Genomic DNA, 12298 nt, shown 5'->3' with positions numbered 1-12298 from the left:
TAGGAGAAATGATATTAGAGTTTAACTGTCAATCTATTCCTCTTCAGAGCCAGCTTCCCTTTGGTGTTTTTTGCAGAACTTTTGGTTCCTCAAAAACTTAGGACACATCTGAAACAAATTATTAGTCAAAGATTACATATATGAGCAAAAAGGAGTGATAAATAAAATAACCATAATAAATGTAAACATACCCCCCTGGTTGACAACTTTCTTGGCAACTTATGTCTCTTAATACCATTACGATGAGCCTTCTTGGACTAAAAGGGAATTAGAAAAAAAGAATATAGGATATGTTGAAACAATATATATAGTAATAAAATTATAAAATTGAATAAGAGATAAACTGTTAAATACCTGGTTGTGGTTAGTGTGATTCTTTGACTTGGCCATTTTGGAAATGTATAAGAATTATAATTGTAATCTTCTATAGAAAATTAAATCAAAAACAATACTTTGAAGATAAGTGAATATAATTTACTTGATTTAAAGTAAAAGTCGATTTGATAACATGTGGGTCAAAAGGTATGTGACCCGGTATGGGGATGGTAAAAAGTAACATATAAATAACAAATATACATAAACACTTTGAAATAATTAGTATGAAATGATAAAAAATGACTTGATCCACAAGATGGCCGTTTTATAAGGCCCACACCGTCTTGCAACCACTAAAAAATACAATACATATGAATTTGTTAATACATAATGTGCATATCGTGCTAATCCCAAGTTATACACATGTCTAGTTAGAACTTATAGCCTTTTGTTAATAGAATTTGTGTTATAAAAAAATTTAGACAGTTACACATTACTTTATTGTAACCCCCTAACCCCCTTTTAAGCGTTAACTTCGATACTTCCAAGGCAATTACTTGTTATATTGACCTTCTAATCCTCACCATTTAATACTGGACTCATCGGGAATCGAACCCGAGATCTTTCGCATGCGAAGCGAACGTGATACCACTACACCACAAGCCCCTGGCGGAATCCTTTAATATTCAATTCATATGATTGATTAATCAACATATCAATTATTAGATCCCGTAGGCCTTCTATTTATAGCCCTATTTGATTTGAAGTTGCACCACAAAATTTTAGTGGTGTGCCCAAGATACTAGATACATCACAATAAATTTTTTATCAAGTGTGTAATCAGTCAAAAAATTATAAAATTAAACAAATGGCATACGGAATCAGAACTTCTGGCTCACCTTCGAGCAAAATCAGGGCTAGAGCCCACAGCGCAATCGGTACACATAGGCTATCTCCAAGGCCGCTCCAAAACATCCTTTATCCGTACCACAGACAGTACAGATCAATTTACAGGTCCTCTAACACGAGGACAGCGAGTAAGAAGGATGATCTAAATAGATAGATGTGAAAATATCATAAATTTATGGTGTTAACGATATTTAGCACGTTTCCCTCCCGTCATCGATAAACATCCATGGCACTCACACCAGAAAAGATTCCACGGGCCGGAATCCATGAGGGTCAGCATATTTTCCGATTACCTGAGCAGGAATCGCGCACTGATCACCCTCATGGAGCTTTTGCACACGCTGCCCCTGTACGGTGTGAACTCAGTCGTCTGGAAGATTAACAAGAGGGTTAATGCCACTAACACAAGCCCAGAACTACAAACAACAGTCGCATCTGGAAGGGTTCTGAACATCAACGGGTCTCACTACTTGGTGGACGACAACCCGCGAAACGACCAATACTATCACGTTAGGAACGTCGATCACACGGTATGACTCTGTTTAGAAAGCTTACTAATAAATACATAGATTCGACCGTTCAGAGCTCGAGTAAATGGAGACCTATACATGGGAGGTAAGGATGCAAATATGAACAAAATTAATCTTAGAAAACCTGGTCCGACAGGATGTAAGTCCCATAGGCTCAGTTAGGGGAGAGTGGAGACACGCACATCCACTAAACGAAGGAAGTAGCGCCACGCTAAGCTCGGATCCAACGATGGATCAGCTGTCGGAAGGGCTGGCAAACCTTCAGATTTACAGACCAAACGTTGAAGGCCCCTTCAGAAATATGGTCCCAGGAACAGTTAACTTTTAATCATAACATTTAATTTCATACGCAAACCAAACAATGAATGTGTATAGATAGTGTATGTTGTACATAGAAAAATAAAGAAAAATAAGAAAGTTTAATAGCAAATAGAAATAAAAAAGTTAATTTAAATTAATAGAAAAAATAAAAATAAAAGTTAGTTAAAAAGAAATTATGAACCAAGTAAAATTGGCCCAATTAAAATATGAAGAAAATAGTAATATAAATCAAAAAAATATTTGTAATTGAGAAAAAGAGAGGTGCGAAACGTGAAAAGGAAATTAAAATGAATTTAAAAAGCCGGAGTGCGAAAATAAGATGAATTATAGTGAATTTGTCGATTCATTGAGTTCATCGTACAAAAATCAATTAAGTAAACTGACATCAGCAAGCTCAGAATCACCTCCAGGATACATATACAAGGAATTGGTAGAATACATAAAAACGGACCTGTCAAAGCTAAACGAAATAGAAGAATACATCATCAATAAGCTGTCAAGAAAGGAGCCGTTCATAAAAATCAAGTGTTTAAAACTACTGAAACATTTATGCACAAATTTCCCAAAGGACTTCATAAGAACGAAAGTAACACAGTCATCAGCAGTACTAGAGTGTAAAAACTACAGAACACCGGCAAACGAATACAACGGAGAATACCTGTCGAAGCTAGTAAGATCAGAGTTCGAACAGTTGATAAAAGTAGTGTGTTCATACGACTCGATAGGAAACAAGACGGAGTCGCAACAGCAAAATAAAATGGTAGGATTCGGAAATAACCAGTACACAAACCAGTCGAGTAACTACCAAGCACCAGGAGGGTTCGGAAACCCGAACCTGAGTAACCCTAATACAAGTTATAACGCTAACATGGGTTACGGGAACACAAACTATAACCCTAACACAAGCTATGGAAACACAAGCTATAACCCTAACATGGGTCACGGAAGCACAAGTTATAGTCAGGGAGTAAACAGAGGAGTGGGAAGCTACGGGAACCCAGGAATGATGGGATTCGGAAACCCGAACATGCCGAGGAGGCAGAGCACAAACTCGAACAGTTTCACCTCGTTCGCAAGCAACTTCACGCCGACAGTGTCGGAGCTTAAAAACGCAGGCAACAACGCACTGAAGATGATCACGCACGCAGCAAACAAGTACATACCGTCGGAAATCAGAGATAAGCTGGAAAAGGTGGGCTCAGCAATAACGTCGACAGCAACAGAGCAGTTTGAAAAGTACCTGGGAGGAAGAAGCCCAATGGGAAGAAGCGCATCAAAGAGCCTCAACAACTCGATGTACAATAGCAGAGGCTACGGAAGCAGCCACCCACAAGGATTCGGCCCGACGCAGCAAGGGTTCGGAGGAACCCAAGGCAGCGTAAACTATCAGCCAGGGGGAGGGCCGAGCGCGTATAACCCAGCGTCGTACAGCGCAGTGGGTTACAAGCCGCAGCAGCATTACAGTCAGTCACAGTACACCCCGCAGCCGTTCGCTAATCAGCAGCCATTTGGCCCTCAGGGGTACGGGAGCATGCAGCACACGTCTAGCGCAACAGCCTTTTCGCAGCAGCAGAGCCTGAGCCACGCATCAAGCATAAACCAGGGCTTCGACCCCTTCACGAAGCAGCAGAGCTTCACGCCGAGTTTCCAAAGGGCGGGCTCGGCGGGATCATTTCAACCAAAGGCGGAGCCGACTGTGGACCTGCTGGCAACAGAGAGCACAACGTCAAAGTACACAGTTCCAGGTGAGTATTAGGTATACGCCACTGCCGATGATATGTATTTACCTCGTAAATTTGGTTGCATTGGATGTTGTTTTATAGATATTGCCAATATTTAGCGTATAACATATGACAAGATGTGCATAATACAATACTTAACTTGTAACATGTACGGTATTAACTTGTAACGTGTAATATAACGTATAACATGTATTGAATAGGGGAGCGAGAAGTGGAGTTTGTGAAGGAAATGCTCACGTTCACAGGAATCAAGGTGTCGCCATCGCCAAGACTGATCGACGAGTACATGGAAAAAATGAAGGAACTGGACAAGAAGATAGTGGTGGAAGAGCTGCTGAAGCACTTAAACGCAAGGTCGCCGAAGTGGCAGACGCACTTTAGAATACTATGCATATTTGAATCCTTGTTCCAGAGAGGAGGCCTGGACGAGGCGCTGGTTAAGGAGCTGAAGAAGACAGCGACGCCAATATTTAACAAGTGCAAGGAGGAGGCGCAGCTGTCGAACAAGGCCTCAAAGCTGCTGACGATGCTGTCAAGCATGAAGGGAAGCGGAGTGACTGACGAAGTGTCAGAGTTCTTTGGAAAGAGCGACACAAGCGGCGACATGCTTGGCAGTAACACGAGCGCGTCTGCGCTGAAAAGAGAGACTTCCGCTGACATGGTACAGCAGAAGGAAGGAGACCCGTTGGAAGGGAAGTCAGAGGACATATTTGCAAACAAAAGCGGCAAAGCGAACCCGGCGCTGGTCCCAGTGGGATCGAACCTGGACGAGTTCGACCTCTTCTTCAGCAACACGACGAGCATACAGGAAAGCGCTAGGGAGACCAAGGTGGAGCAGAAGAACCCGGACCCGTTCGACTTCGACGCGCTGTCCTTCGAGAACACTGGTCAGAAGACGACCCGGGAAGTCGGGGCGCCGCAGCAGTCGCTCGAGTCGATATCCAGCAACATCGACAACAACCTGGACCTCTTCGACAACACGGACTTCAACGCGGAGCTGCTGAGCGCCAGGGCGCGGAGCCAGCAGCCGCAGTTCCAGGCGCCGAAGCCGAGCGCAGGGCCGGAAACATTCGACCTTCTATAGTAATCTGATAAAAATAAGAGTACTCGCTAGTGCAGTTATGCCACCCTTTCTGTACATTCGCCGGCATACCGTGCCGCCGACGCGTGTAGCGTCTACACAATCTCGTTTGCATACACGTGTATGGATGTATGAATTAGTGTATTTATGAATGCATAGGAGTAACTGAGTATAGGAGTAAGGTTTCGATAATACATTAATTAAAATCTGAGCTTCTTCCTCAAAAAGACGGTGTCCCTGGAGCCCTTGACAGCTGGGTCGGAGTTTTCAGGCTTGGAAAAGCTAAAGGAAAATTAAAAGAGCTGAAACTAACCATTCCTCCAAAGCAGCCTTGACGGCCTTGCGAGCGGAAGCACGGGAAGCCTTGTCCTCCATCTGCTCGTCGGAAACGAGAGCCTTGGGGTCCAAAGCGGTGTTGACCATGTATCTGAACATTAATAAGTAAATGTAAGTTAGTAGAAACGAACCTGGTGGGCATCAAGTGGTTGACGTTAACGTATTTGACGAAGGCCTTCAACTTGAGCCTCTTCTCAACCTTCTTGGGAGACATCTTCTTGGTAACCTTCATGGGAGCCTTCTCGACGCCGGCGACGAGGCAGTTCAAGTAGGGCCTCCTCTTGCTGGAGCTCTCGTTGGTCTGGACGACGACGGCCTTGCAGCCGGCCCTGCGACCTGAGAGAAGAATAACAACGCGCCCAGGCTTCAATAGTTTACCCATCGTAATTGAAATTTATGGCAATACTGAAAGCGAAAAGGTAAATTAGTTTGCAATGAAACAAGATGAGAGCTCAAAAAGCAACTAATGAATTGTAGTGCTGAAAAGCTCAAAAAAGAAAAGAAAGAATAACTAAATAGTCACAACACAATGTAACCGAATACTGTAAATTAAGCTAAGGTAAATATAAAAAAAATAATGAGATAATCATTCAGAATTTAGAGAAGCCCCAAGCAGTAGATATAGCAAATGGGGAAGCGTGAAACTGCCGAGTTGACCAGTAAATTTATTCCACATCAGCAGTTTTAGACTTAAAAAATACATGAATTTAAATTTATCCCCCGATTCCGAGAGTTTATGCAAGGTACGTGCAGTTTACACACGGACACCAGCACTGTATACACCCTAGTCCTGACATGTAGATATGTACACGATTCCAGATTTAAACTAAAATTTTCGAGACCAATCAGTCCTGATTATACTCTATCGCAATGGAAGGAGTCAGCTTGTTGTCAAAATAAACGTCTGAGCCGAGTTTGATGTTCCGAACGTGACCATAGCAATCAGAGCAGAGATGCGACGGATTGTTGGGAAGAAGGAGTGAGTTGAAAACAGTCTTCGCGGCCTCATTGGTGCCGCAAATCTGACAGTCCAGCTTGTTCGTGTTAGGAGTGAACGTGCAGAGAGGATAGCACCTGACGATGGGACAGTCCCTGGTCCTGTCGAACACGCGCACACTGGTTACTGTAAGCCTGTGCTCGCAGTCGCCGTGGTGAAGAAAGTAGCCAGAATCGTACAATCTGAGCTCCAGGTTGCCTACAACGGCGGCGTCCTGGCGAAGAGGCACCTCGGACCTGAGAAAGCCAGGCTTGCTGGCAGCGTAAAACTCCAGGAGACTTTCAGAGTAGTCACAAGCTCCATCGCGTAGGTCAGGATACAGCACCCCGTTGATGAAATAGCACGATCCCTAAAGTGAGATGTGAACATGCATATACATGATCGATGAACGTACCTTAACCCCGAGGTCAAAGTCTCCGGAAATTATCTGCGAGGAGCAGCGGAAGGAGTCAGTCAAGTGTGCGAGAGTCTGAGAGGAGAGAACGTCGAACTCCTTGTACTTGTGCCCGCGGACGTTGTGGTAGAAGCTGAAAGTGACAATGGACTCGCCGTCGTCCACAATCTCAGCATTGGCGTCAGCGTTGTTCCTGAAATAGGCCTCAGTGGCCCTCCTGTGGAACGTGAGAGCACTGGTGGCGCACTTGGGGCCAGACATGAGCAGGTGAGAGTGAATGTGCCTGGAAACGCTGGGACAGGTGAACTTGAGGGCGCCCGAAACGAGCCCGTAGGTGTGCAGAGGGACCCTGTGCTTGAAGAAGTTGAACAGGTTCACCTCGGACCAGGGGTTATCGTCGTAATCGACGTCTATGTTGAAGCTGAATCCGCAGGATTCAGCCTCTTTCATATTCATGTTCGTAGCAACAGTGATCACTTCGTGAATGGTGGGAGTTCGCAGGTGCCGGTACAAAATGCGATTTAGAGAAGCGTAGACCTTCAGGCGGTTTATCTTCTCGGGCGTCAGGGTCTCGAAGTCGGAGGACTCGGCCTTGGAGCCCTCGATTTCGACGCCGGCGGCGACCTCGGCCAGTTCGTCCATGTACGCCAGAATCCTGTTGAACTTGAGGGTGAACTCCCTGGGAGTCACGGAAGTTTGAGGGAATTCAGACTTCAACGTGTCGTCCAGGTCGACGACCGTGGCGTCGTCGGAGTCGCTTTCAACCTCGTTCACGAAGTTGCGGCGAGAAGTCCGCCTTTTCTTCCTGGTCTTTACATCTGATTGCGATTTTACAATAATAACATGGCGAAGTGGTATTAAGTCAGTTACATTGATGTGCGGAATTGTTTTAAACTTTGTGATCTGTGTATTTCGGGGAGAATCTTTGTCCATTTATAATAAACAAGCGAGATTACCATGTTGAATAGTCAATAACTAGTGAAAAGGATATACTAAAGTATATAAATCCATATCACTATTAAATTACATAAAAATAAAATTGAGTATGATACATATAATTATTTAAAATATTGAAAAAAGAAAATTATAATAAAATGTAAATGTGTAACACGGTTATCCCCAAACACAAACAACATAGAAGCACACACAATAGACATATTTGTCATCTAATTACTGTTATAAAATAAGCACTGAATATTAGTATTTATGTTTAATGATAGTTTCAAGAGTAACCGCAGTATTAGGCAACAATCCTAATTTTTCCAGCTTACTCACATATCGCAATTTTAGAATATTTAAAAGGGCCTTAAGGACATCTCCAGTTCTTTCTAACGAGTCCCAAGATGATCTAGGTACGTTTAATGCTCAGAATCCAGATTAATGACCCGCACATAGGCCCTCCTATAAGGAGGCCAAGGAAATACCTGGACATGAAAACGTTCAGAAAGTTCTTAAAGCAGCAAAAGACCCTGGAAATTGAAAGCGAGAAGAGAGAGATATCACGATCGCACGCGAAGAAGCCTCCAGGTAAAGAAAATAATAACACTCCCGCGCAGAAGGATGGGACGTAGTCGATTTCCTAAAGGCAATAGACGTCGGAGATGGAGTGGAATCAATAGCAGAATCGTTTGAATCCTGGAACGATTTCATATCGTCAACTCCAGAAGTAGGCGAACTAGTTTAGTGGAATAATTTGCAGGAGCTTTACGCTAACACGTCGATGACGAATAAGCAGAGAAGAAAAATAATTAAGTACATATCGTAAGTTTGAACCTGAGCCAAAACACACAGGTTATACAACCACGGACTGTGGCCGAAGTCGGACGACCAGGACTATGTAAAGGCGTTCCAAGTAAGCATAAAGAATATGATCTACGCACACTAAGGCGCCGGCGCTCGAAAACGAGGGTAAGCCGTGGGACGAGGAGTCGGACAGGGAGCTCTTGCGGCTGGCGGAGTACTACCACGCTGACTTCGGAGACCCGTGGCTGTACATCTCGTGGGACATGCAGAGAACAATCGAGGACGTGCAGGACAGATACACGGAGATCGCGATCAAGCCGAAGGTGAGTTGATGCGCTAACACGACCAGTACAAGAATGACAAGTGCGACTTCGGAGTGACGCGCTGCCACCAGCCGCTGCTGATGAACAGGAAGTTTAAGATGTGCCCGCCGTTCCTGTACATCGTCCCCTCGGAGGAGAACTTCCCGCTCGCGGAAATACACACGGGGGAGGGCGACAAGACTGTGAAGGAGGCGAAGGAGGTCTTTTCGCCCAAATTCCTCAAGTACAGAAACCCATCAATCTTTTAACCCTTACTCCACCCAATCTGTGCCGACTGTGTGATTCCATTATACATGTGTAAACTAGAACGTAAGTAACGCTATTGTACATTAGTTAATCGACCACTTCTCGAGCTCCTCAGCGTCGTTGTTGGTAACGAAGGGCTGGGACACGAGGAGGAGGATGGGATACCCGCAGAGGAGGCAGGCCTTCGCCAAGTAGTCGTTGTACTCGAGCTCGGACTTGTCGTCCCGAAACTCGTCGAACCGGTTCTTGATCGACTCGAACTCGACGAGCTCAGGACCCGTGAGGAGCGTGTAGAGCGTCTTCGCGATGCAGCCGCGGTGGAAGACGTGGCCGCAGGAGAAGACGATGAAGTTCTTGAGGAAAATCAAGTGGCCGCAAACGCTGCACTCCTCGTTCATGGAAACTCTAACGCACCTGAAGCAGTTGTCAATTAAGATTCCACATAAAAACGTGGTAAATAGCAGTGTAACTAAGTTTGACAAAACGAGAGAGTGAACCGACCTCTTCGACGCCAGCTGAATGTCCGCCTTGGTCTCTTCTATGGAATGGCACAGGTTCTCGATTTCCTGCCTCCGCTCCTGCATATTGTCCTCGTAGCTGATGAGGAACTCGTTGATCACGTCCTTGAGGTCACTGACGCCCACGTCAAGGGGCAAGTACTCGAGGAGGTCCTGAAAAAGGGTGTGAGCTTAGCTAAAATACGTGAATCTGAATGAATCCGCCGGAATCCTTCAGCAGCACTGCGATGTTCTGCAACTTGTTCATCGAGGAGTGCTTGAGGATCTTGAGCCAGAGCTTCCTCTTGTCGAAGTCGTTCTGAGGCTTCATGGCGCACCTCTGCGCGAGCGAAAGGTCGCCGACCTTCAGAGACAGGTCCAGGGCGTCGTCAACCATGCCGCAGAGACTCAGCAGGTGAATGAAGGGCACCATCCAGCGAGTGTGCGTCGCCGAGTCCTCCCGACTCCCATGGTAAGACTTGGACTGCAGGTACCTCAGTGCGATAGACAGGTCGAGCTTGGAGAAGTCGAACTCAGTGTCAGAGAGAACGCCCAAAAGCGCGTCCTCGGTGGGCAGAAATGTGAGCAGGAGGATGTAGAGCGACCACAGGAGCGACTTTGAGAAGCTGTCGGTCTCGTACGAGTCCGAGAGAATGCCCTTGAGCATCCTCAGCGAGCTCTCCAGGTACTCGGGGTTCGAAAGCACCGTCGGCAGCGCCAGAATCGGAATCAGGTAGTTCGGGGACAGCGACTGGAAATGGGCCTTCGAAAACGACTCGCAGCTGTCCATGAAGATCAGCGGCGCGAACCTGAGGAATAGCGAGTCCCTCTTCTCAGAGGGTGGCATTTGCGAGAGCTCCGTCAGCGCCCTGATGTTGTTCCCGTTGGTTATGTGGTTGCAGATGACCGTCGAGTTGTCGTTCCTCAGCTTCGCGTACTCGATGCACTCCACAATGCACCCGGTTGTCTGCAGTATGAAATTGATCGGAGCCACGAGCTCGTCGATGTCCTTCACCGATATTATGAGCCTTGAGAACTTCTGCTTCATGGAGCTGTAGAGCGCCTTCAGGTTCTCCACGTCCTTCCCCTGCTCCAGGCCACTCTGTATCGTGAATGAGAGGTCCTTGAACTTGAAGGAGATGAGCTCCACGAGCCAGATGGTGAGGATGATGAACTTGGGGTACGCCTTCGTGATGTCCATCTTCTGCACCACCCGCGTGATGTACTCGATGAGCGCGAACTCGTGCTCGGGCCTGATGAACTTCAGGTACACGTTCTCCACCTCAGAAATGTGCGTGTTCAGCTCCGCGTACATCTTCGCCGACTCCTCGAACATGCCCTTGTCAAAGTAGTCCAGCGCCGCCTTGAACGACACCTGGTCCCGCTGCGCCGTCGTTTTACAGTGCTCCAGGGCGCTCTTCATGTCCCCTAAAGCCAAATGAGCCCTTTTAACGCACCTTTAAGCATGTAGTAGTGCCAGGAATCGTCCGACTCGTTCTGTATTATCACCTCGTACAGCCCATCTGTCGACAAGATGCAAATTAAGCCAGAAATTTGATCTTTGACCAACTTTTTCATCTCTCCGTAGGTTCCGTAAGGCAGTGAGAACGAGGACACCTGCGTGCATTTTTATTAAAACAAACGGTACCTGCTGCCTAATTATCGTGTTTATCACGATTATGATCTCATCGAAGAGCAGTAGCAGGTGGTTCTTCAGCGCTATTGAGCTCTTGGGCATCTGCTCCGGGGGCCTGTGCAGAAACGACTTCTTGTTGTCGTGAGGCTGAAAATTCTTATTCGTGCTCGAGAAGATCAGGTATCTGAACCCCGTGGGATAACTTATTATCGTCGGGGGAAACTCGAGGCACGAAGTCACATCGCCGACCTTTCTCGGGACGTTCGAGAACAGAATCCCGGTGGCGTTCGTCCAGAAAAGGTCGTGGCTTCCGTCGTCCTTCTCGACCACCAACAGCTCCCCGTAGGGAGCCGCCAGGGGCACTTCGTACCGCAGCCCCGTGAGCCCGGACTTCGTGTACTTTGTAAGGGTCTCGTGGAGCGTGAATCCGCCAAAAAACTCGTATAACCTCTTCGTCGTGATTGCGACCACCAGAAATGTGCGATTATTCTTGTATATTATGGGAATCATTTCGGTGCTCAATACTGGCTCCCTGTCGGCCACCACGTGCAGGGACTTAAAGGAGAACTGGAACTTAGAGTAGTCTATCTTCCCCTCCACGAGCGAGCCCTGCTGCGTACCTACGAGGAACGAGTCTGTGTAATCCTCCGTGGTCAGATCAGTGAATGCCAGCGAACGAATAAACACCCTCTGAAGCGTCTTCAAAAAATAGAGCTCATTGCTTTGAAAGTTCGAGTAGTAGTGGTCTCCCGAGGTCAAACACACCAAGCAGTGAAACGACTTGGAATCCACGTAGAGCTGCCTAACTTCGGAACCTACACACTTTAGTAAACATAGTTTAAAATACCTCCATTCTTTGGCTTTAAAAGAGTGTATTCAGGCGTTATTCCTCCAATTCTGGGCGATTCCGGGTTATTATAATCGTCATCGTGAGAGAATTTCATAATATTCCCATCGTTTAGGCCGAACCACAGAGATTTGTTGGCAATAGCCAGGGTACTCACGCTGAAACGAGTAATGCCCCTTATAGGCTTTATTTCGACGCCTAACTTTATCGGCATTGTGACACATAGTATTTATTAAGTATGGTACAGTTGAAATTTGAAATTTACAAAATGGTTAGTATTACATAATAATTAACAAAAAATTTTATGCGATAAAACTCAGAATATAAAAATGTGTTTAAATTACAAAAATATAATTAAAATAGAATAAAATACATAAATGG

At 45.9% G+C, this 12298-nt stretch overlaps 8 protein-coding genes and 1 non-coding gene across 9 annotated transcripts; 4 read left to right on the top strand and 5 right to left on the bottom strand.

Moving 5' to 3' along the window:
* Nucleotides 1-33: 33 nt before the first annotated feature.
* TOT_020000062 (ribosomal protein L29) lies at nucleotides 34-390 on the bottom strand (the record flags this gene model as incomplete). Its single annotated transcript, XM_009691797.1, has 3 exons — nucleotides 34-108; nucleotides 192-257; nucleotides 355-390. The coding sequence occupies 3 exons, from the start codon at nucleotides 388-390 to the stop codon at nucleotides 34-36; spliced, it is 177 nt and encodes a 58-aa protein (XP_009690092.1).
* Nucleotides 391-909: 519 nt separating this feature from the next.
* Nucleotides 910-981, bottom strand: TOT_02t000001. The gene has a single exon. It is a non-coding gene; the product is annotated as a tRNA-Ala (tRNA).
* A 202-nt stretch (nucleotides 982-1183) lies between these two features.
* TOT_020000061 (conserved hypothetical protein) lies at nucleotides 1184-2082 on the top strand (the record flags this gene model as incomplete). The annotated part of the gene is made up of 4 exons (XM_009691796.1): nucleotides 1184-1352; nucleotides 1420-1754; nucleotides 1794-1839; nucleotides 1874-2082. 4 exons carry the CDS (start codon nucleotides 1184-1186, stop codon nucleotides 2080-2082), a joined length of 759 nt encoding a protein of 252 aa, XP_009690091.1.
* A 312-nt stretch (nucleotides 2083-2394) lies between these two features.
* TOT_020000060 (conserved hypothetical protein) lies at nucleotides 2395-4901 on the top strand (the record flags this gene model as incomplete). Its single annotated transcript, XM_009691795.1, has 3 exons — nucleotides 2395-2947; nucleotides 3044-3718; nucleotides 4018-4901. The coding sequence occupies 3 exons, from the start codon at nucleotides 2395-2397 to the stop codon at nucleotides 4899-4901; spliced, it is 2112 nt and encodes a 703-aa protein (XP_009690090.1).
* A 197-nt stretch (nucleotides 4902-5098) lies between these two features.
* On the bottom strand, nucleotides 5099-5616 carry TOT_020000059 (60S ribosomal protein L27; the record flags this gene model as incomplete). The annotated part of the gene is made up of 3 exons (XM_009691794.1): nucleotides 5099-5180; nucleotides 5212-5325; nucleotides 5366-5616. 3 exons carry the CDS (start codon nucleotides 5614-5616, stop codon nucleotides 5099-5101), a joined length of 447 nt encoding a protein of 148 aa, XP_009690089.1.
* Nucleotides 5617-5862: 246 nt separating this feature from the next.
* TOT_020000058 (hypothetical protein) lies at nucleotides 5863-6022 on the top strand (the record flags this gene model as incomplete). Its single annotated transcript, XM_009691793.1, is given in 2 exon segments — nucleotides 5863-5915; nucleotides 5923-6022. Coding segments are annotated over 2 exon segments (153 nt in total).
* Nucleotides 6023-6079: 57 nt separating this feature from the next.
* TOT_020000057 (uncharacterized protein) lies at nucleotides 6080-7558 on the bottom strand (the record flags this gene model as incomplete). Its single annotated transcript, XM_009691792.1, has 2 exons — nucleotides 6080-6580; nucleotides 6626-7558. 2 exons carry the CDS (start codon nucleotides 7556-7558, stop codon nucleotides 6080-6082), a joined length of 1434 nt encoding a protein of 477 aa, XP_009690087.1.
* A 280-nt stretch (nucleotides 7559-7838) lies between these two features.
* Nucleotides 7839-8939, top strand: TOT_020000056 (homeodomain-like containing protein; the record flags this gene model as incomplete). The annotated part of the gene is made up of 7 exons (XM_009691791.1): nucleotides 7839-7977; nucleotides 8021-8152; nucleotides 8182-8291; nucleotides 8325-8386; nucleotides 8417-8477; nucleotides 8512-8691; nucleotides 8718-8939. The coding sequence occupies 7 exons, from the start codon at nucleotides 7839-7841 to the stop codon at nucleotides 8937-8939; spliced, it is 906 nt and encodes a 301-aa protein (XP_009690086.1).
* Nucleotides 8940-9020: 81 nt separating this feature from the next.
* On the bottom strand, nucleotides 9021-12131 carry TOT_020000055 (uncharacterized protein; the record flags this gene model as incomplete). Its single annotated transcript, XM_009691790.1, has 6 exons — nucleotides 9021-9351; nucleotides 9439-9608; nucleotides 9640-10862; nucleotides 10892-11051; nucleotides 11083-11885; nucleotides 11918-12131. The coding sequence occupies 6 exons, from the start codon at nucleotides 12129-12131 to the stop codon at nucleotides 9021-9023; spliced, it is 2901 nt and encodes a 966-aa protein (XP_009690085.1).
* Between the last annotated feature and the right edge of the window lie 167 nt (nucleotides 12132-12298).

Source organism: Theileria orientalis, chromosome 2, assembly GCF_000740895.1.
Source record: "Theileria orientalis strain Shintoku DNA, chromosome 2, complete genome".
Lineage (NCBI taxonomy): Eukaryota > Apicomplexa > Aconoidasida > Piroplasmida > Theileriidae > Theileria > Theileria orientalis.
This window is presented reverse-complemented; position numbering and strand designations above follow the sequence as displayed.